At 43.8% G+C, this 19,513-nt stretch overlaps 1 protein-coding gene across 2 annotated transcripts; it reads left to right on the forward strand.

The window, feature by feature from the left end:
* The first annotated feature begins 2,121 nt into the window (after positions 1–2,121).
* myo1f (myosin IF) lies at positions 2,122–19,452 on the forward strand. Of its 2 annotated transcripts, none has more exons than XM_031758650.2 (29): positions 2,122–2,424; positions 2,525–2,669; positions 6,081–6,209; positions 7,303–7,392; positions 7,530–7,624; positions 7,737–7,824; positions 7,962–8,051; positions 9,617–9,748; positions 9,903–10,037; positions 10,276–10,408; positions 10,773–10,969; positions 11,102–11,182; positions 11,304–11,390; positions 11,499–11,585; positions 12,336–12,503; positions 12,593–12,678; positions 12,764–12,845; positions 12,925–13,031; positions 13,118–13,216; positions 13,310–13,454; positions 14,443–14,557; positions 14,651–14,820; positions 16,070–16,215; positions 16,464–16,610; positions 16,691–16,839; positions 16,954–17,028; positions 17,441–17,648; positions 18,181–18,341; positions 18,429–19,452. In XM_031758650.2, exons 2-29 carry the CDS (start codon positions 2,667–2,669, stop codon positions 18,503–18,505), a joined length of 3,282 nt encoding a protein of 1,093 aa, XP_031614510.1. In that variant the 5' UTR covers positions 2,122–2,424; positions 2,525–2,666; the 3' UTR covers positions 18,506–19,452. The 2 variants fall into 2 exon arrangements, with proteins under 2 accessions (XP_031614510.1, XP_031614511.1); XM_031758651.2 differs by having other exon boundaries at positions 2,122–2,402.
* Positions 19,453–19,513: the final 61 nt, after the last annotated feature.

The following is a 19,513-nucleotide window of genomic DNA, read 5'->3' on the forward strand; positions in this document are numbered from 1 at the left end:
AACCGAATTCATAGCGGTTCCCAATGACAGCAACATCAGGAAGAAGGAACATGAGAAGCTGGAGAAATACCAAGGGCTCAGAGAAGAGCTCGAGAGGATGTGGAGGGTGAAGGTAACGGTGGTCCCCGTGGTAATCGGAGCACTAGGTGCGGTGACTCCCAAGCTAGGCGAGTGGCTCCAGCAGATCCCGGGAACAACATCGGAGATCTCTGTCCAGAAGAGCGCAGTCCTGGGAACAGCTAAGATACTGCGCAGGACCCTCAAGCTCCCAGGCCTCTGGTAGAGGACCCGAGCTTGAAGGATAAACCGCCCGCAGGGGCGTGCTGGGTGTTTTTTATATATATATATTATAAATTCCTACACAAACCAACACAAACATGCAAACTCCACAAGGAATGACCCCGGCCTGATTGTGGAATTGAACTCTTGCTGTGGGGCAACAGTGCTAACCACTGTGCCACCGTGTATACATACATCTATATCTATCTATGTAGATATATTTCTCCTAATTTTTCTACTTCTTGCTTTTCTACTCTAACAGAGCACTCAGAGAGCTTTACACACACTAGTGTACATATCCTTTCTTATGGATAGATATGGATAGAGGCGGGCAGCAGTGGCATGGTGGTTAGCACTGTTGCCTCACAGCAAGAAGGTCCTGAGTTCAATTCTGTGTGGAGTTTGCACGTTCTCGCCATGTTTGCGTACTCTGGCTTCCTCCCACAGTCCAAAGACACCCAGTTAGTGGGGTTAGGTTTATTGGAAACACTAAATTGCCCATAGGTGTGAATGTGAGAGCGAATGGTTGTTTCTATGTGTTAGCCCTGCGACCTGTCCAGGGTGTACCCCGCCTCTCGCCCTAAGACAGCTGGGATAGGCTCCAGCGCCCCCCGCAACCCTGAAAAGGAGAAACGAATGGATGGATCGAGAACCTAACTGCTGTTTGACAAAACCCATCTGCTGTTGGATGAGAATAATCAGTAAAACTTCTGTAACAGATTTTATGAACGTCAGTAAAGCTTAGTGCTACAGAGAGAACCTACAAGCCAAGAAAGGCGAGATATAAATAAATGCTGGGATTTTAAAAATCAAAGAAATGGACACCAATAATTGTCTATAGGCCGATCATAGGACATCAAATAAAAGAGAACAATTAGTAAACAGGTGGAATAATCAGACTCAAACGCTGGGCTGATGTTTGTTTAAAGACTTCAACAGTTCCAGCTGTTCTCAGCTCCTCTGGCTGGCTGTCCCAGCAGCTCACGGTCCCGCGCTGGCTCATACACTGCGAGCACGAGAAACACAGGCACTGAAGCGAGACCGTGAAGTGCTTTAAAAGGATTTTAAAATCAGCAGCAGCTCGCTCTTGCTTTCCCTCTGGTCCTCGTGTGAAGCGGGTGTAGAACATTTAGTCACTCGGAGAGAGAAAAAGTCACACTTCAGAAATCTGGCGAATAATTCACTTTAGAGGCCAGTTTCTTCCTCTGAGCTTTAGAAGCACTGACTGAAATTTACACCCGCACGAGGATCTAGAACAAATTTAAAAGGAATCAAGGCCGCTGGTTTAGGTCACAGCTCGAGCAGCTGAGCATGCACCACAGGCCTAAATGCAGTGGCCTGCATTCGACTCTGCGGTCCCGTGTTATCAGGAGACATGGCCGCATGCAAAACACATCGCAATATATTATGTGCAACACCTGAAAAGGGTAGAAGTAATTAAAAGAAGGCTCATAAGACAACCTCAAAAAGTTTTAAAACAGCTGCAAACACACTAGTAAAGTTTCAACCACAAAGACACAAAACTAAATACAAACTAAGAAAAACGTGACTTTAAACGACACGTGTTCAAAACTGATCTAGAAAGAGACAGAGCGAAAAAAGGAGCGCACTGACAATAATGAGAAACAATCAGAGGTGCAATCACAGAGAAACCCCACATCTGAAAGATTCGTGAACCCGCCCGTGAATGAATGAGACCTGACCCTGCGCTGGCACGCGCATCTTGCAGGAGCTTTAAAGACTCTCGATCCAGCTGACGTAAAACACAGGAAAACCAGCAACTGACACCTCCACTCACACACTACAAAGTAGACTCTGAATGAACCCGTCTGTTATTATGGGCGTTGGAGGCAGCAGCCTCTCTGACAAGACAAACACTGAGAAGCCGCTACATGAAGCAACCACAGCCTGGGTGGAGCCGCTAACACACGGCTGAAACACCATCATTTGGCAACTGATTTAAGATAACTATCCCCTTTCTGCGGATGAGCGTCGCTTGCCGTCAACGCTCGCCTGCTGTGCGGCAGGCAAACTGGACTGACTAATTGTGCCGTGGACCTGGCCGTCATTTCTTCATCCTCCCGTCTGACGACTCCAAGCATGACAGAACACAGAATAGAGAAGTAAGCGGCTGAGCTTCGTGCGGTGAGTTAATGTGTGTGTTAGAGCAGTTCTTGTTTCACACACGCTGCCGGTGGGAGTATGAGGAAGTAGGTTTTTGAATGCTGTACTGGATGTCTTGTAGGGTGCTGGCTGCTGTTGGCTGTCCTGGTTGTGCGATGGCAGCAATCTAAGGTCAACCTGTGGATTTTTTTACAACGCGCAAAAACCCCACACCATCTCTCTGGACAGTGGACGGCTGAGGAAGAGAGAGGCCCGCGGGAACAATGGTACAGTACAACCACCTGCATCTGCTCTCAACAGCTGTAACATTTTGTACATTTCAGTTACCTATTTGCTGTTGTTTTCTCGGCTGAAAGGGCGAAACATGATGCCTTTGTATGTTTTCAGTCAGTTTTCTTTTACAAAGGTGCGACAGCTCACAGGAGCTGAATTTCATGTCACTTCTCTCCTTTTTTTAAGAGCCAAAGGAGGATTTTTTGTGCTTTAAAGTGAGTTTTGGCATCTGAAGAGATGAGATAAGATCTCTTGAGGGGAATTCATCTCCTTCACAGCAGCAGGGTGATGTTTCCTCTTTTTCAGGGACAAGCTCACTTTCTCACAGAGTCGAGCTCAAAGCAGTGCTGTGTGATTTCAGTTTGAGGCACAGGTACAAACTTTAAATATAGTAGACAGAGTAAGAAAGTGACCAGTCAAGCAGAAAAGACAGATGAATTTGAATTTAAAGGGAGGATTTTAAGAGGTGGTGCACTCGAGGGGGGCTAACAGACCGAGCTGCAGGCAGCTGCAGGAAGAGAACTGGTAGCATGTACAAAGTTTAGAGGGTTTCACAAGATGCAGCAATGAGGTGTGAGAGGGGAAGTGGACTACAGGAGAGGCCTGCAGTTTCTGTCACAACACTTCCTCCTTGCACACAGAAGGTCTCCACACATCCAGGATCGCACAGTAGTGGTAGCTGCACCAGCAGCCACATCTGACAAATGGAGGTAAACGAGCAGTTTCAAGAGGGAAGAGAGTGAAAATGCACGTCCAGCTTCACTCGGCTCCCTGTCGGTTTACACGCCACCTTTACATTTAGGCTCCAAGCCATTTATCTATTAGCATCTCAAGTGTGACAAAAGCTTTCAAATCTGTGTCACCCTCGCCTGTTTACACATGACGGCAAAGGAAGAAAAGGAACAAAATCATGCCGACAGAAATAAATTATGAGAAGTGTCAAATGCATCATAGGGTCGTCTTTTTCTTGCTTTCTTTAAACAACTGTGCAGAAAGTTCCGGTTTGATGTGGAAAGCTTTTGAGATTTGACTTCTGCTGATAACCACACCTCACCGCAACTGACTGGCATGTAGTTTGTGGTTCTTAAGGTGTTGGATATTTGCATTACTTTTCTTTCTGTTAAAGGCGGCCAGTCATTCACTGAAGACTAGTGTGATGTCATCACAGCTAAAAAAAAAAACAACAGGAACATGTTTTTTTTCTTCCTGGTGAACAATGTTGAGTTTAAGGTTGTATAAACATAACTAATAACTTTACCTCTATAATAGTCTCTCCAGTCCTACAAACCTACTCCTGAACTCCGTTTAAAAATGATGTAAGATTTAAAGGAGGTCAGCTACTGTAGGCAGCAGAGGATTTGATCTCAGTTAAATGGCATCTACTTACCCGTTATCACCGATTCACAACAACAGTCACCTCGAGATGTTTTGCATTTTAATAATGTAGGAAAAGATCCTTCAGTATTAGAAAGCATCAACAACAATCAGATGACCCCCTATTAGCATGCAGCTGTCAACAGTGGGAAGAAAAAACTCCTGTTTAACAGGAAGAAACCTCCAGTGGAATCAGGTTCAGCCATCTGCCATCGAGACAGGACAACAGGCAAACTCGCACTAATTGCTCGTGTGTAACAATCTGTTAACCAGCAACGACGATGTGTATCAGCTCATCAGTAGATGCGTCATTAGGTTATCAACACCACATCAAAACCTTTAATCTCTTTTAGTAAAATATTAAAGACGATGGCAGATTCTGATCTTGCAGAACATAAAAATCTCGTATTTGAGTTCTATTTAAAGAGACGCTGATCTCTGGTAATTCTCTTCTAGTCGTGTTGTCATCAGGTCACTGAAAGGCACCAAAGCTGTGAACTCATCCTGCCAGCAGCACTGTCCGAGTGCGTGACGCGTTCATTTGTAACAGTCATTACAGGGCAAATTCATATTGATCCACGGCTAAAAATAGTCCCCAGCTTTGGCATAGTTTGGGTCTTTTTAATGGAATTTGCGTCAGAGTCATATCTGATTTATGATTTATGCGCAGAGGGTGTGAGTACTGACACGTATATGAGAAAAAAGAGACTCGTGAATTAGCTTTAAACTTGTGACTTCCGCCCGCTCTTTCCTCTCAGGGGATTTAAATTCAGAAACAAAAGCACACTAAACTGCAGCGCATACATGCTGTGCTTATTTAAGACACGAATATTTAATCATGCCCGTCGCACACTCAGCATCTGTATGCATCTTTCTTTGTCAGAGTTTGCAGCCTGACAGTGTTTCATAATTAAACTTTGTGTTTCTATTTTTATGATGATGATCAGCTAAAAATGAACTTGTTGTTGATGAAGCATCAGCAGAAGCTGTTAGTAGACGTTTTGCTCATATTTGTGGCTAATTAAGCATTTATTGTTTTCCATAAGAAGGGATTGAAACCAGAAACCAGCAAGATGTTAAAAAATCAAATGAAATATGACTTCTTTCCCCCCTGAGTGATGCTCAGACACAAAGAAATGAGATCAGTTTGTTACAATGTGCAGCACTTTTCTTCATGATATGTAGAGACAGAGGTAGAGATGACACCCATCGAGGGCATAGATGAGCACAACAAGCTCACCAAGTAACAAAGAGGTCATAACCGAGATGGTCAAGTGACAGATTGGCTGGATCCTTCAACCTCTTCTTCACCCACTTTGGATGGGAGGCAAAGCCGTCCCAGAGACTTCCTTTGTGTTTCCCCCAGCTTTCACCCATCAAACACATTTCAGGGTGAGAAAACAAGGAGGCGAGCGCTCCTAAGCTGAAAAACTGTGAAAACAAACAGTTTATTACTGAAGTTTGGGCATCCGCTTCATCGCTATCTTCGCCTCCTGTGTAGGCGTCGCATTGTGTTGAGGCAAATTAGAAGAAGTTTCTCTAAAACGTCCGAGCTAGAAAATGAGCTCACCTCATCTGTGACCAGTTTCCTGGTAACGAGCCCCAAGCTTCCTGTAATGATAACCACACTGGTAGTTATGTTTTAAAGCTTGGCTTTACTGATGCCAAAGCTTGTCGTGCGCTTCAAACTGTTTCATTAGAAATCTTCGCTCATCGGTGGCCTCCAGTTTTCCTTTTTCACGTGTCTTTCTTCCTTTGCTTCTTTTTTGGTTTGTTTGTTTCCTTCCTTTCTTTGTCATGTCCACACTTCTTTCTAAAGCTATCGTCTCTACAACAAACACTAATATTGTTTCAAAATGCTTATTTTTCTGGGTCAAATTCCCGCTCAGCCACAGAGTAAGCTGAGCTACGCTGCGTCACAGCGTGTGGTAGTTTCTTTGATGAGGAAACCCAGCTTGAGTAAAATGTCCTTTTAAAGATTATTGCAACATGTCATTACTAACTGAGTCTTCCTCTGCTGTGCGATTCAGGCAAAGTACCACTGGCAGAGTCAAAATGTCAAGCAAAGCGGCGTGGACGACATGGTCCTCCTGTCCAAGATCACCGAAGACGCCATCGTGGACAACCTGAAGAAGAGATACATGGACGACTACATCTTTGTATCCTACAAGCTGCCAGCTGTGTTTGATGTTGTAATTTAACCGTACCTGCAGCCTGACAGGAACTAAAGGCCTCTATTGGAACCGTCCCCATGATCTGCTCTATCTTCACATTAAATCACGCTAAACAACCCGAACGTGAAAGCATGAAGTGAGAAATCAACTCCAATTCTAAGTGTTAAGTTTGCTGAAATGGCCTTCTTCCATATTTGTGTACAAAGTCTTCTTATCCACCCACAGACGTGCTGGTCAAAACACAAATTCACAGACAACCAAACAAACATATATGGGCATAAATACAAGGAATTCACTCTTCCTCTTCTGAGTTCACCGTGTGACTCAACAGCCCACTTCCGTCTTCTGAAAGCACAGCTGAACGTCAAAGCCATATTTAGAGGAAAAAACCATCCATGTTAAATCCCTGAGTGAGAACGAGGTGATGTTATCTCGAGAATGACTCGCATAGATTAGAGGCTGTTTGTTAATGACGTCCGGTGTCTTTGGTTAGAGTTACTCTCGTGTTAACATGGGATCCTTGGGTAATGCATGCAGCGGTCTTACCAGTCTTATCAGGAAGGAAGTGAACTGATAAATAACTATACTGGTCATTCTGTCACATATGGCTTTATTTAGGTTATCATGACTTTGACTATTTTCCCCCTTCCCTCCGTCTGGCAGGTTGGCCCCGTGGGTAGTTAGTCAGGTCGGTTGAGCACCATGCAGGTTTTGACATTAGCATTTTGAGTGATATATGTCAGCAATGATGTCACCGTGACATTTTGGTTCAGACTTGTCTTGTACAGTGCGAGTATCAGCTGAAATTTGTGATTTGCTTCAGCCTCGGTGTTGGTGTTTGAAAGAGGTGAGCGCGCTGATGGTGCCAGCGTGTACCAGCTTTGTCTTTTTTCTGTTTTACGTGCAAAGTGAATGAGTGACACCTGCCCCCCAGGAAGCTTTTAGAAGATGGGGTGTTGGGGTCTATTTGAAGGTGGCTAAACGTGGCAAAACGTCTAATGTACATACGCTCTGTTTAAGTGCATATTTAAACCATATTATGCTTCATCCCCAAACTTTCCTCAGCCGCCCTCTCCAGACTTACATCGGCCCTGTGTTGATATCTGTTAACCCCTTCAAACAGATGCCCTATTTCACTGACAGAGAGATTGAACTCTATCAAGGAGCTGTAAGTGAATTTTCATCGGCGTCTTCTCATGACTTCTCTAAACTTGTGGCATATGTGGTGCAGAGGTTCTTCCTGTTGCCTGCTGTTGCCCTACGCTCGTTTTACTCAAACTGACCTCAAACCGTTTCGCTCTACAGGCCCAGTATGAGAATCCACCGCACATCTACGCCTTGACTGACAACATGTACAGAAACATGATGATTGACGGGGAGAATCAGTGTGTTATCATCAGGTGAGTTTTCTGCTTCCCGCGATGATGCCCGTGCTGTGCAATGGAGGTACATATGACAATAAAATATGGCTTTGTGTTGTGTTGTCTGCTAATTTTCACGTGGCTGCGGTAGCGGTGAGAGCGGTGCTGGGAAGACAGTGGCTGCCAAATACATCATGGGTTACATTTCCAAAGTATCTGGAGGAGGATCAAAAGTGCAGGTACAGACCGTACGCTTGCTCCGCCTTGTCTGAATTTCTCAAAATGAGTCAAAAAACCTTTAGACTTCCTGCAGTGCGGCGTGGAGGTTTTTCACTGTCTGGTATTGTGTTAATGTTTGTGTGCATGTGTGTGGCAGCATGTAAAGGAAATCATCCTGCAGTCAAATCCTCTGTTGGAAGCCTTTGGTAATGCCAAGACTGTTCGCAACAACAACTCTAGTCGCTTTGTAAGTATGATTTTTTTACGTGAAGACCTGGTGTGGATGCTTTCTATGAAGTTCTCATTAAGTAATATACCTGCTCATTTAAAAAAAACAAAACCAAAAAACCCAACCCCATGGCCCAAAATAAAACATTCAAGAGTTCAGCAGTCACGTATAATTTTTTCACAAATAAACGCCCAGTGTTCTTGATCTGAACCCTTTCAACTATTCAACTATTTATGGATCCTTCACTGTTTTAAGCTTGACTTAAATGTCTTTGGTAAATCTACACCCCAGTTTACAATGTAACCGTAACCAAGAGAAATCCCAACAATCAAATGAACCCTTTTAGCAAGCACTTGGCAACAGTAGGAAGGAAAAACTCCCTGTTAACAAGAAGAAACCTCTGGAAGAACCGGGCTGGGGGAGGGGCGGGTATCTGCTTTGACCGGCTGGCGGTGAGGGAAGGAAGACGGGACAAAAGCACACGAGGTTACCTGGAAGAGCACTCGCTTTAGCTTGCTAAGTGTGCTAGTTGTAAAAAAGCTAAGATGTTAGCTTTATAAACAGTACCCATGCTAAATATCAGCTTATTCATTAGAGGAATAACCTCAGCAATCCCACAATCCTCTGTGAGCAAGCGCTTGGCAACAGTGGGGAGAAAGAACTCCCTTTTAAGGCCTCCAGTAGAACCAGGAGTGTCAGGAAAAACAAACTCTGTGGGAGGGAAGACAAAGTGTAGTGGCACCAACAGTAGCAGCACATAAACAGACGGGAAGTGAAAAGAAGGGAGCGGAGAACAAGTGCTCATTGTATTTTTGGAAGTCCCCCACCCGCCTGATTCAGTTTTATCTATAAGCTTTATCAAAAAAAACAAAGCTTTCATCTTAAAACTAGCGTGTGTGTCTGTCTCCTGAATCCAAACTGGAAGGTGGCACCAATGTAAAGAGTCCTAAAGGCTCCGCCCCCTGAGCTACTTTCGGAGATTCTAGGAGTGAGAGGGAAGTGCTCCATTGGAATAACACAGTACTATGATGTTTTTAAGGTAATTAGGTAATATTAGCATGTAAATAATAACAGCTGTCTCAAAGCACTGCAGAGCAAGCCGAGACACCGGCAGAGCGAGGTTGTGCAGAGCCACATATGTGCCTGTAGCCTCATTATGACTTGAGTGAGTCATTTATTTCAACACTTCAAAAACATTTTTATTGCAATCATTCTGGTTTCTCATAAGAAGGGTCCTAATGATGTGATATCACACCTATAAACCACCCTAACCTGCATGTCTGCAGCTTTAGCATGAGATATCAGAAGAGCAATTAGTTATATTTCCTGTTACCCTTTGTACACCATCACAGCTCTTGTGTACTGAGAGTGCAGTCAGATGCACGCATATATTTTCTGACTCATATAAATGTAGTGAACATGGAAGTGGTTTATCTTTAGGAAACGGTCGCATCATTTGAGGACTGTCTCATCCTGAAAGCAAATTTTGACACTGACTGATCTGCAATAAAGAGTGAGGACAGGGTCCCTCGCAGCCTCGTTTCTCAACTCCAAGTGTTGACTTTGATTTTTACATTAATCAGGGGAAATACTTTGAGATCCAGTTCAGCAGAGGAGGGGAGCCAGATGGTGGAAAAATATCAAACTTTCTGCTCGAGAAGTCAAGAGTGGTCAGCCAGAACGAGAACGAGAGGAACTTCCACATTTACTATCAGGTGAGAGTCTGACGAGCGCAAACCGCAGATTAATAGCAACTGCTTTTAAAAAACGATATAAAAAACACAGAGTTCCTCTTAAGCTGCAAGATCCACATTCAAAAATGAAGCCAGTGTGTGTGACTCCCGCTGTGCCTGCTTTGTTGTCTTCCAGTTGATAGAGGGAGCTAGCGCTCAGCAGAGAGAGGCCCTGGGCATCATGACTCCTGATTATTACTACTACCTCAACCAGTCCGGGACATACAAGGTGGATGGGACCAACGACAGCAAAGACTTCCAGGAAACTATGGTACGCTATCACTGTTTGAAGGACTGTTCACACGTATAGGTGGGATCCAGTGGTGTTCAGCAAACTTTGGAAAGTCTGATCAATACTTTGTAGCTAAACCCATTATAGTGGCTCTAGCTGGTCTACATTGATTGCTGGCAGGAAAAAAAATGTGGAAGTAAAGTAGTTCTGCTTGACATCCCCTCACGTTCGGGTGAAGCTGCTGCCGTCACACTTTCTTCTTGGATTTGTTCTTCAGGAGGCCATGCAGGTGATTGGGATCCCAGGTGACATCCAGACTCAGGTGCTGCAGATCGTTGCGGGTATCCTCCACCTGGGAAACATTAGCTTCATAGAAGCTGGCAACTATGGGCAGGTGGAAAGCACAGACTGTGAGTGCAACACACACACGCGCCGACGCATACGTTTCTTTGCAAACACGCTCTTCTGTGCACATGCAGCCATACTCCCGCTGGAGATCACCATAACAAAGGTCGTCCCCCGGCACACGCCCTACAAATTAATAGAATCTCTACACACACAGATGACTTCCCTGTTTACTGCCTCAGTAGATAATTGGTGTTTACATCCAAAGCAGGCAATTATACCCTCCCTTGGCTTCTGTCTAGTATTAATTCATCATAGGAAGTCTTTGCTTATGGCAAAATATATTTTCAGGCATAATAAAACACATCTGAATCTTACGAGCCCATTTTTGGCACGATTGAGCTACAACTTTCATTCGGTTTGCTCCAGTGCTCGCATTCCCCGCCTATCTGCTGGGCATCGACCCCAACCGTCTGCAGGACAAGCTGACCAGCCGGAAGATGGATTCAAAGTGGGGAGGGAAGTCCGAGTCCATTAACGTGACCCTGAACCAGGAGCAGGCCAACTACACACGAGACGCCCTGGCCAAAGCGCTGTATGCACGCCTCTTTGACTACCTGGTGGAGGTATTCACACTTGATGATGCAGCTGAGCAAAAACAGACTAAAGAAAATGAAACATTTGCTTTTAATTCAGCTGACATGTATTCACGCACCTCATCTGCTCTTTGCATTTGTCTCGTTTCCTTACTTCTCCAGTCTATAAATAAAGCCATCCAGAAACCACATGAGGAATTCAGCATCGGAGTACTTGACATTTATGGCTTTGAGATATTCCAGGTTAGGCTTCTCATAACTTCCAGATACTTAACCTTTGCACACATCCGCTAAAAGACTAAATGTGTGTTTATAGCAGGATTTGTTTCATCTCTTACTGACTGTGTTGTATTTGCTTCCTCAGAGAAACGGTTTTGAGCAGTTTTGCATCAACTTTGTCAACGAGAAACTGCAACAGATCTTCATCGAACTCACCCTGAAGGCTGAGCAGGTAGCTGCACTGTGCAGCGCATGCATTTGACTCCACAGGTGGTGAGGACCGGATTGTTTCTTCACTGTATGTCCTAAAACCAGATATTTTGCTCTCATTGTCTCTCAGGAAGAATATGTTCAGGAGGGCATCAAGTGGACGCCCATCGAGTACTTCAACAACAAGATTGTGTGCGACCTTATTGAAAATAAACTGGTAAGCTCATAAACGCGATGACTGACGGAGGGTTTATGCAGATCGCGTAAAAGTGCCTCTCATTAGAAAACAAGTGGGCCTCTAAAGCAGCGAGAGTTTGGTGCTCTGCTTCCTGAAAACAGTGAAAACAGAAGAACAGAGCGCTCGGGGTCACAACAGGAAGAATCAGGTCACGTGACCAAGATGTAGCAGCAACATCGGGGGTAACATTTGTGTTTTGTTTTTGGAAAAGTTTTATTGCACATTTGGGGATCTTTTAAACTCAGGATCTTTATTTTCACAGTAAATCAGATAATATGTGATATTCCCAAAAGCCAAAAGGGAAAGAAGAGAAGACATACGGGGCATTGGTGGAGAGCTGCAGTTTGATGCCCTTGTATGAATTTGTGTGTTTGAAGTGTTTGACTGGATGAATAAAAATGGTGATTTACATGCGATCTAAAGACATCAGACTTTCAATCAAACTACTGTATAAAAGTAACTTTATATAAGTTCTATTCTGGCCTTTAAAGCTCATATTAAAGCTCTACACACGTGTGACCTCTAATTTAAATTTGAATTCACAGACATTACTATGAAAAGTTCCCAGGTGATTACCATGTCGAAACATTTAGTATTATATAACTGCATGTGTGCTAATTTGTATCCATTTCTAATAGATATTTCTTATCCGTTTATCTGAAAGTTATCAAAACTCTTAAGAACAAAATCGCAGGCGAAAGCAGCTAAAAAGCCATCGTCTCTTTGCAGAACCCTCCGGGTATAATGAGCGTGCTGGATGATGTGTGTGCCACCATGCATGCCAAAGGAGAGGGTGCAGATGGCACTCTGCTGCAGAAACTGCAGGCTGCTGTGGGGACGCATGAACATTTCAACAGCTGGAACTCCGGCTTTGTTATACATCACTACGCCGGGAAGGTAAGGTGTTTGCTCGATGTGGCGCTAATTAAACATCAAAGACTTGTTTTTTGGGGGGTTTTAAGTGAAAATATCTGGTGTCATCGCAGGTGTCGTATGATATCAACGGCTTCTGTGAAAGAAATCGGGACGTGCTCTTCCCCGACCTCATCGAGCTCATGCAGAGCAGTGAATTGTGAGTTTCCTGTACTGGTCTGATTGTTGCACTGAAGGCGTAATTTTAAAAAAACAATGTATTAACTAAAAAATTGTCTCTTTAGTAACTTCATCCGTAGCTTGTTCCCTGAAAACCTCAACACAGATAAAAAAGCAAGGCCGACCACGGCAGGTTCAAAGATCAAGGTGAGTTTTTGAATCTGTAACAAAGATGGTTGATTTTGTGCAGCAGCACATTGATCTCACGCTGTTGTTTCCCTCGCAGAAACAAGCGAACGACCTGGTGAACACGCTGATGAAGTGCACGCCGCATTACATCCGCTGCATCAAACCCAATGAGACAAAGCGGCCGAAGGACTGGGAGGAGAGCAGGTGAGAATGCTCGCCGTCACGCTTTGAGGAACTCTGAAAGATTTCACAGGGAATGTTTGCTGATCAGCGGCGCTCTCTGTTTTTAGGGTCAGGCATCAAGTAGAATACCTCGGACTGCGGGAAAACATCCGCGTACGAAGGGCTGGATTCGCTTATCGGAGACTCTTCAGTAAATTTCTGATGAGGTAAGTTTAATCGTGTGTGTTCATGGAATCGCTGCCTGAAAAAAGAAACACAGCTCTCACTGTGATTTGTTTGTTTGGTGTTTTTAAATCCAGGTACGCCATTCTGACAGCCGAAACGTGGCCGTGCTGGAGAGGTCCAGAGCAGCAGGGGGTGCTTCACCTCCTCCGCTCCGTCAACATGGATAACGATCAGTACCAGATGGGACGCACCAAAGTCTTCGTGAAGAACCCTGAATCGGTACGGAGCGCTTCATATTTTCTATTCCCTCAGGTTGCATATTTGTTCTAACCAGTGTTGTAACATAATCAGCTTTACAAATAAAGACTGAAAACCTATGAAAAGCTCACACTGCATGCAAGACATGAGCTGTCGTACCTCTCAGTGAGGTAAAGAGCAAGCTGCGATGAAGGCAGAGAAGATTATGCTGCATGTTTTTTGACTCATCTCAGCAGGACGATATTAATGTTGCTGCGCTGAAATGTTAGTGTGAAAAGGCACTGAAATAGCTTCAAAGATTAAAAAAAGTTCAGACCACAGCTACTTTCTAACCTCCACATAGCTGCAAGATGTCGGGGGAAGTTTTTGCAAGTGTATTATTGACATTGTCGCATGCGGATGTTGTTGCCATTGTGTTTTTCAACGAAGCAAGCGTGACAACAGCTAATAATGCTGCTGCAGCTGGTTCATTAACCACTTTAATTCCATTTAATTTATAAAAAATGTTTATATTTATTAGTCCTTTATTTATCCAGGTAAAAAATCTCATTGAGATTAAAAATCTCATTTCCAAGAGAGACCTGGCATATATTGAAATATATATATTGGAAGATAAAGACCCTACAAAAATACAGAGGAAACCCCGGCAATCAGACGAGCTCCTGTGAGCAAGGATTTGGTGATAGTGGGAAGGAAAAACTTCCTTTTAACAGGAAGAAACCTCTGACAGACTCAGGGGGAGGAAGACGGGACAAAAGACCCACTGTGACAGAGAGCCAGAAATGAATAATAACTCATGATTAAATGTAGAGCGGTGCATAAACACGGAGAGAGTGATAAAAGGGGAGTGAAGAAGAAACACCAAGTGCATCCTGGGAATCTCCAAGCAGCCTACGCCTATTGCAGCATAGTTAAGGGAGGATCGAAGGTCACCTTGCTCTAACCAGAGAAATGTTGCACTCAACATACACTAAACTTGCAGAAATACTCATGCACATATGCCTTTCAGCTGTTTCTGCTTGAGGAGATGAGAGAGAGGAAGTTTGACACTTTTGCCAGAATCATTCAAAAAGCCTGGAGAAAATTCATCGCTAGGAAGAAGTACGAACAGATGAGAGAAGAGGGTGAGTCACACGAACGACGAGATTCTCCGCACAGGTTGCACCAAAGAGTTTGAGTTGGTTTTATAAATGTTTGTCCTTCCTTGTGACTCGCAGCCTCAGACATCCTGTACAACTCCAAAGAGCGGAGGAAGAACAGCATCAACAGGAACTTCGTTGGCGACTACCTCGGGCTGGAGCAGAGGCCTGAGCTGCGGCAGTTCCTCGCCAAGAGGGAGCGCGTCGACTTCGCTGATTCGGTTAACAAGTTTGATCGCAGGTTCAAGGTTTGAAGCTTTGGGAATTCTTCTGGTTTCGTCCAATCAAGGAAAGAGTTGTAGCGCTGTGCAAAAGTCTTGAGCCAATCCCTCATTTCTTTATATTTTGCTAGGAAAGTAGTGATTTATTGAAACATGTTCCAAACATACATGGAAATAGTATAAAAGACAAAAAGTGAGTTTTTACCATTCTAACAAGCTTGAAAGTTTACTGTGACCACCTTTATTCTTCAACCCGAATTATCCCGGGCAGCTTTCTTTAAGTAGTCTCCAGGAATAGCTCTTTTTCTTGGCTTCATGAAGGACATTCAAAGCTCTTCTTTGGATGTTGGCCGTCATTTGTTCTGTTCTCCATCAACATGATCACACACTGCTTCAGCAGTGTTGCGGTCGAGGCTCTGGGGAGGCCAGTCCACGACTGATCATGTTCTATTATGTCCAGAGCAGAGCAGGTATGCTTTTTACCGTATTGACAGTTTGGATCATTGTCATCCTCAAACATGAAGCCACTGTCAATCGAAAGCTTTGCAGACAGTGTTTCATGATGGATAAAATCTGGTGGTACATTTGTGCATTCATTGTCCAGATCCTCAATTTGTTTTTAAGGACACGTTGCACACCTCACTATTTTATGCCCATCAAACTGTGTTATCTCAGGCATTTTTCAAAACTTGATAAAAGACATTTTTATGTGTTATGTGTTTCAACAAGCTTGAATGAGTCACAGGTCAAAAGCATTTCTCTGAAAACAGTCAGGCACAAGCAGCCAGTCTCCAAAGAAAACAACTGAAAGACCTTCAGAAAGTCTGGAAAACTATTGCTCACGACCAGTTTGATAAAAATAAGGAAATGAAGGGTGGCTCAAAAGTTTGGCAACGTACTCTATGTTGAGTTTCTTCAACAATAAGGCCTTAAAAGACTTATAAAAGAAATTAAATTCACGCTTTCTTGCTTGTTGTCGACTTCAGAAAAAATGTGCTTTGTCCTCTGTAGCTGTTGTCTCCCTGAGCCTGGCTCTGCTGGAGGTTTCTTCCTGTTAAAAGGGAGTTTTTCCTTCCCACTGTCGCCAAAGTGCTTGCTCATAGGGGGTCATATGATTGTTGGGTTTTTCTCTGTATGTATTATTGTAGGGTCTACCTTACAATATAAAGCACATTGAGGCGACTGTTGTTGTGATTTGTCGCTGTATAAGTAAAATTGAATTGAATCGTACCTTGTCCCCAGAGTCACCCGCTTTCCTTTTCTCTCCTCAACCCAGTCTATCAAGAGAGATTTGATCCTGACCCCGAAAGGCATCTATCTGATTGGCCGAGAGAAGGTGAAGAAAGGACCCGAGAAAGGACAGATAAAGGAAGTACTAAAGCGGAAGATGGAGTTTGGAAGCATCAGCAGTGTCTCTCTCAGGTGTGTATCTAATTTAACAGACATTCATTACTAAAAGTTGTCATTTTTATGTAGCCTGTGTATTTTCTTACTGCTGCTAGTCTGTTTGGCACTGAAGTGAAAAATGTAACTGCATCCTCTGCTCTCTTCTTGCTGCTATTTTAACGCTTCCTTGAATGTCTTTCAGTGTTTCAATTGCCCGTACTGCTTCCTCTTTCTGTTTTTAAACTTCAGCAAGAGTGAGTTCATGGTATTTTTCTCCTTCTTAGTACGAGACAGGATGATTTCTTCATCCTCCACGAAGCCCAGTATGACAGTTTGCTGGAATCCAACTTTAAAACAGAGTTCCTCAGTTTGCTTTCCAAACGCTACGAGGAAGTGACAAAAAGAAAACTGACAATCTCCTTCGGTGACAGGTCGGTAGAGGAACACACAGCCTTTGTTGGCACGAGTAAAAACACACAGGGGTGACTAACACTCGTTCTTCTTGCTTCAGATTGGAGTTCAGAGTGAAGAAGGAGGGCTGGGGTGGAGGAGGCACCAGAATAGTAGTGTTCCAGAAAGGCCCTGGAGACCTGGCCCAGCTCAAACCTGGAGGGAAGACCCTGTCTGTCACAATAGGAGATGGTCTACCCAAATCCTCTAGTAGGTTAAAATAAGTCATGATGCCGCATAGACTCAACAAAAGTAACAGCAAATTTAAATAGTAAATAAAATGCTGCCTGTATAAGCATCCTAACTGTCCCTTCTTTTGATTAGAGCCAACCAGGAAGTCATTTCCTCCGTCTTACGGTGGAGGAGGAGGAGGAGGAAGAAACCACGTAGCCCCCAAATGTAAGCCACTACTCACCTGTTATCCCACCCACAGCCTTTCGATGTGGAAAAACCCTTCCAGTGGCTCAAAGTAACTAAATAGGAAGAGTGGGTGTACTTATTGAAACATAAAAAAGTACTGCAGTATTTACACTCTGTTGTATTTTGATTAACTTTTCAGCTATTTCAATCATAATCCTTTTTACTTTATGTTTATTGAGCTGCCGATTGCTTACTTTGTACGTCTAGGTCATAAATAAAAGCTCGTTCAATACGACATATGGCTGCAGCATGTGAAGCTGTAAAACAATAAACCAGCAAAGGCACCAGTGATAACTGTCGTGTCATATAACACTGAAATGGGCCGTTCTGAGTCTTTACCATCGTACTGCTGGTCGGTTATTGAAGCACACGTTTCGTTCTCTCTCCTCAGCGCATCAGAACGGCGGAGCCAAATTCCCCAGAGGTCCTCATAACCCACAAGCTGATATCACGTATTCCTCCCCGCAAAAGCAGGGCCGACCACTCCAGGGAGGCCCGCCCAAACTGGGATCCCAGAGAGGCCCCCGACCTCCAGCGCCAAACCAGTATAACCAACGAAACTTGGACTTCCTTAATGTGCCTGATCAGGGCATGTCAGGGTAAGACATATTAAAAAAAGGCATTAAAAAAGAAAGGAAGGTGTGGTTTGTAAGGGATTGCCAAGGTGAGGCTCACTGAAACCTGCGAGTAACTGAAAGTTAGAGCGAGGCAGAGAAACCTGTTTGTTTCTAAGTGAATTACTGAATCGTCTCTTCCATACTAGATGCTGTTTCGCTGGTTTGGGGGGGATGTTCTGGGAACAAAGTAGTTCCTACCAGCTGCACTCAGAGGCGGGTCAGAAAGCCTGGTTAAATAAATGTTGAGGGTTGAGAGAGATTAAACACATTAATTCCTTAAATCTGGGGAGAAAGATCACTGACAGCCTCTCTTTAATCCATTCAGGGTGTGGCACACAGTGTTGGTTAAAGTCAAAGACTCTATATCAACGACACAAACACCCTGCTTTTATGTTTGTTTGTTTTTTAGCTGACGGTCTGTTATTCTGACCGCTGATGTCTTGCTTTTTTGGGATACGGATGAGACCGGACTGGGATGAGTCCTGAGGATGTTCTTTTTTCCCCTTTGTCACAGGAAGCAGAGGAAAAGAAGCATCACCCAGCGACCTCCTCCTGCTCCTAAACCGCAGCCTCGACCTCAGGGTCCTCGCTGCCGGGCGTTATATCAGTATGTCGGCCAAGACACGGATGAGATCAGCTTCGAGGTCAATGATGTGTTCGATCTCGTCAAAGAAGGTGCGTGCACGAAAGCAACGAGATGCAGATTGATGAGATCGACTGAAAGTGTTTCATGACGTGTTTCTCTACCGTTTCTCTCCGCAGACGCGTCAGGCTGGTGGACGGGCAGAATCGGAGGAAAGGAAGGTCTCTTCCCGGGTAACTATGTGGAAAAGATTTGATGAGAACCTTGCAAACGTGTCTGTGTTTGCTCATAAACAGATGTAATGCACATTCAGAAACTGCCTGCGAGTTGTTCACGGATGCATCGGGGCTTTTAAAGGGTCGAGCTCTCTGACGTTTGAGCCCCAGCTAATTTACCCGGCAGCGTGCCGTAGAAGCAGAACACATGAAGGATTACTCTTGAGTTTATTATCGCTAAAGCACAACTGCAAATAGCTGCTCAGGTTCCATCTTTGTCTTGGTGTCAAACAATCCCGTTGAGAAAGAAACCAGCGAAGTCTTCGACGTCACCGACAGTGCAACAACACCTCTGACTCGTTACTCCACAGTCGACGACTCAAAGTTACGCCGAGTGAAGGCGTGACAGAAGAGCAGCATGAAAATACTGCATCGCTTCCTGATGTTTACACTGTTTTATCCGCCTGAAGCTTTCTTCCCGATCAATGACGACTACTTCTTTTGATTAAGTCAACAAGCGTCTAATCGAGCGAAAACAGACTTTTGAAAATACTGAAATTGCCAGAAATGATGCTTTTGCTCTGAAACTTCAGATCAAATCAAAGCCATTAAGAGAAGCAACATTTTAATGTCAGTCTTATCTTTTTTTTATACTCTGTTTTTTTACTGATATTTCTCGTGGTATTTTCTTATATTTTCACTTTAATAAAAAAAAAAACATTTATTTCCACGTTTTTACCTCGGGGACTTCTGCACTTGTTTGTTTTGTGTTGCCAGTAAGTTAGAAAAACATTTCTGAAGAGCAGAACAGGAAGAAAGAGATGGTTGAACTTTAATATGAACTTGAATGTGATTATTTTGGCCAGCTTTGTATTTTTATTTCAACTTGTGGTGGATTTTTGTAAAATAATGTGATTACTTTCAGTCATTTTGTTCAGGATTTTTTAATGTGAATGAGAAAAATAAAGACTCCCTCAGAAAGATTTTTCTTTCAGTTGTTAAAAGTTTGATATGTTTGCTTGCAACAATATTATACCTGTTCTGAAACG

Source organism: Oreochromis aureus, linkage group 17, assembly GCF_013358895.1.
Source record: "Oreochromis aureus strain Israel breed Guangdong linkage group 17, ZZ_aureus, whole genome shotgun sequence".
NCBI lineage: Eukaryota > Metazoa > Chordata > Actinopteri > Cichliformes > Cichlidae > Oreochromis > Oreochromis aureus.

Excerpts from the sequence above, each read along its gene's own strand:
- myo1f (XM_031758650.2), top strand. Across the intron at positions 10,970-11,101 it reads TCTTTGACTACCTGGTGGAG|TCTATAAATAAAGCCATCCA; the intron begins GTATTCACACTT and ends TTACTTCTCCAG. Across the intron at positions 17,029-17,440 it reads AAACCACGTAGCCCCCAAAT|CGCATCAGAACGGCGGAGCC; the intron begins GTAAGCCACTAC and ends CTCTCTCCTCAG.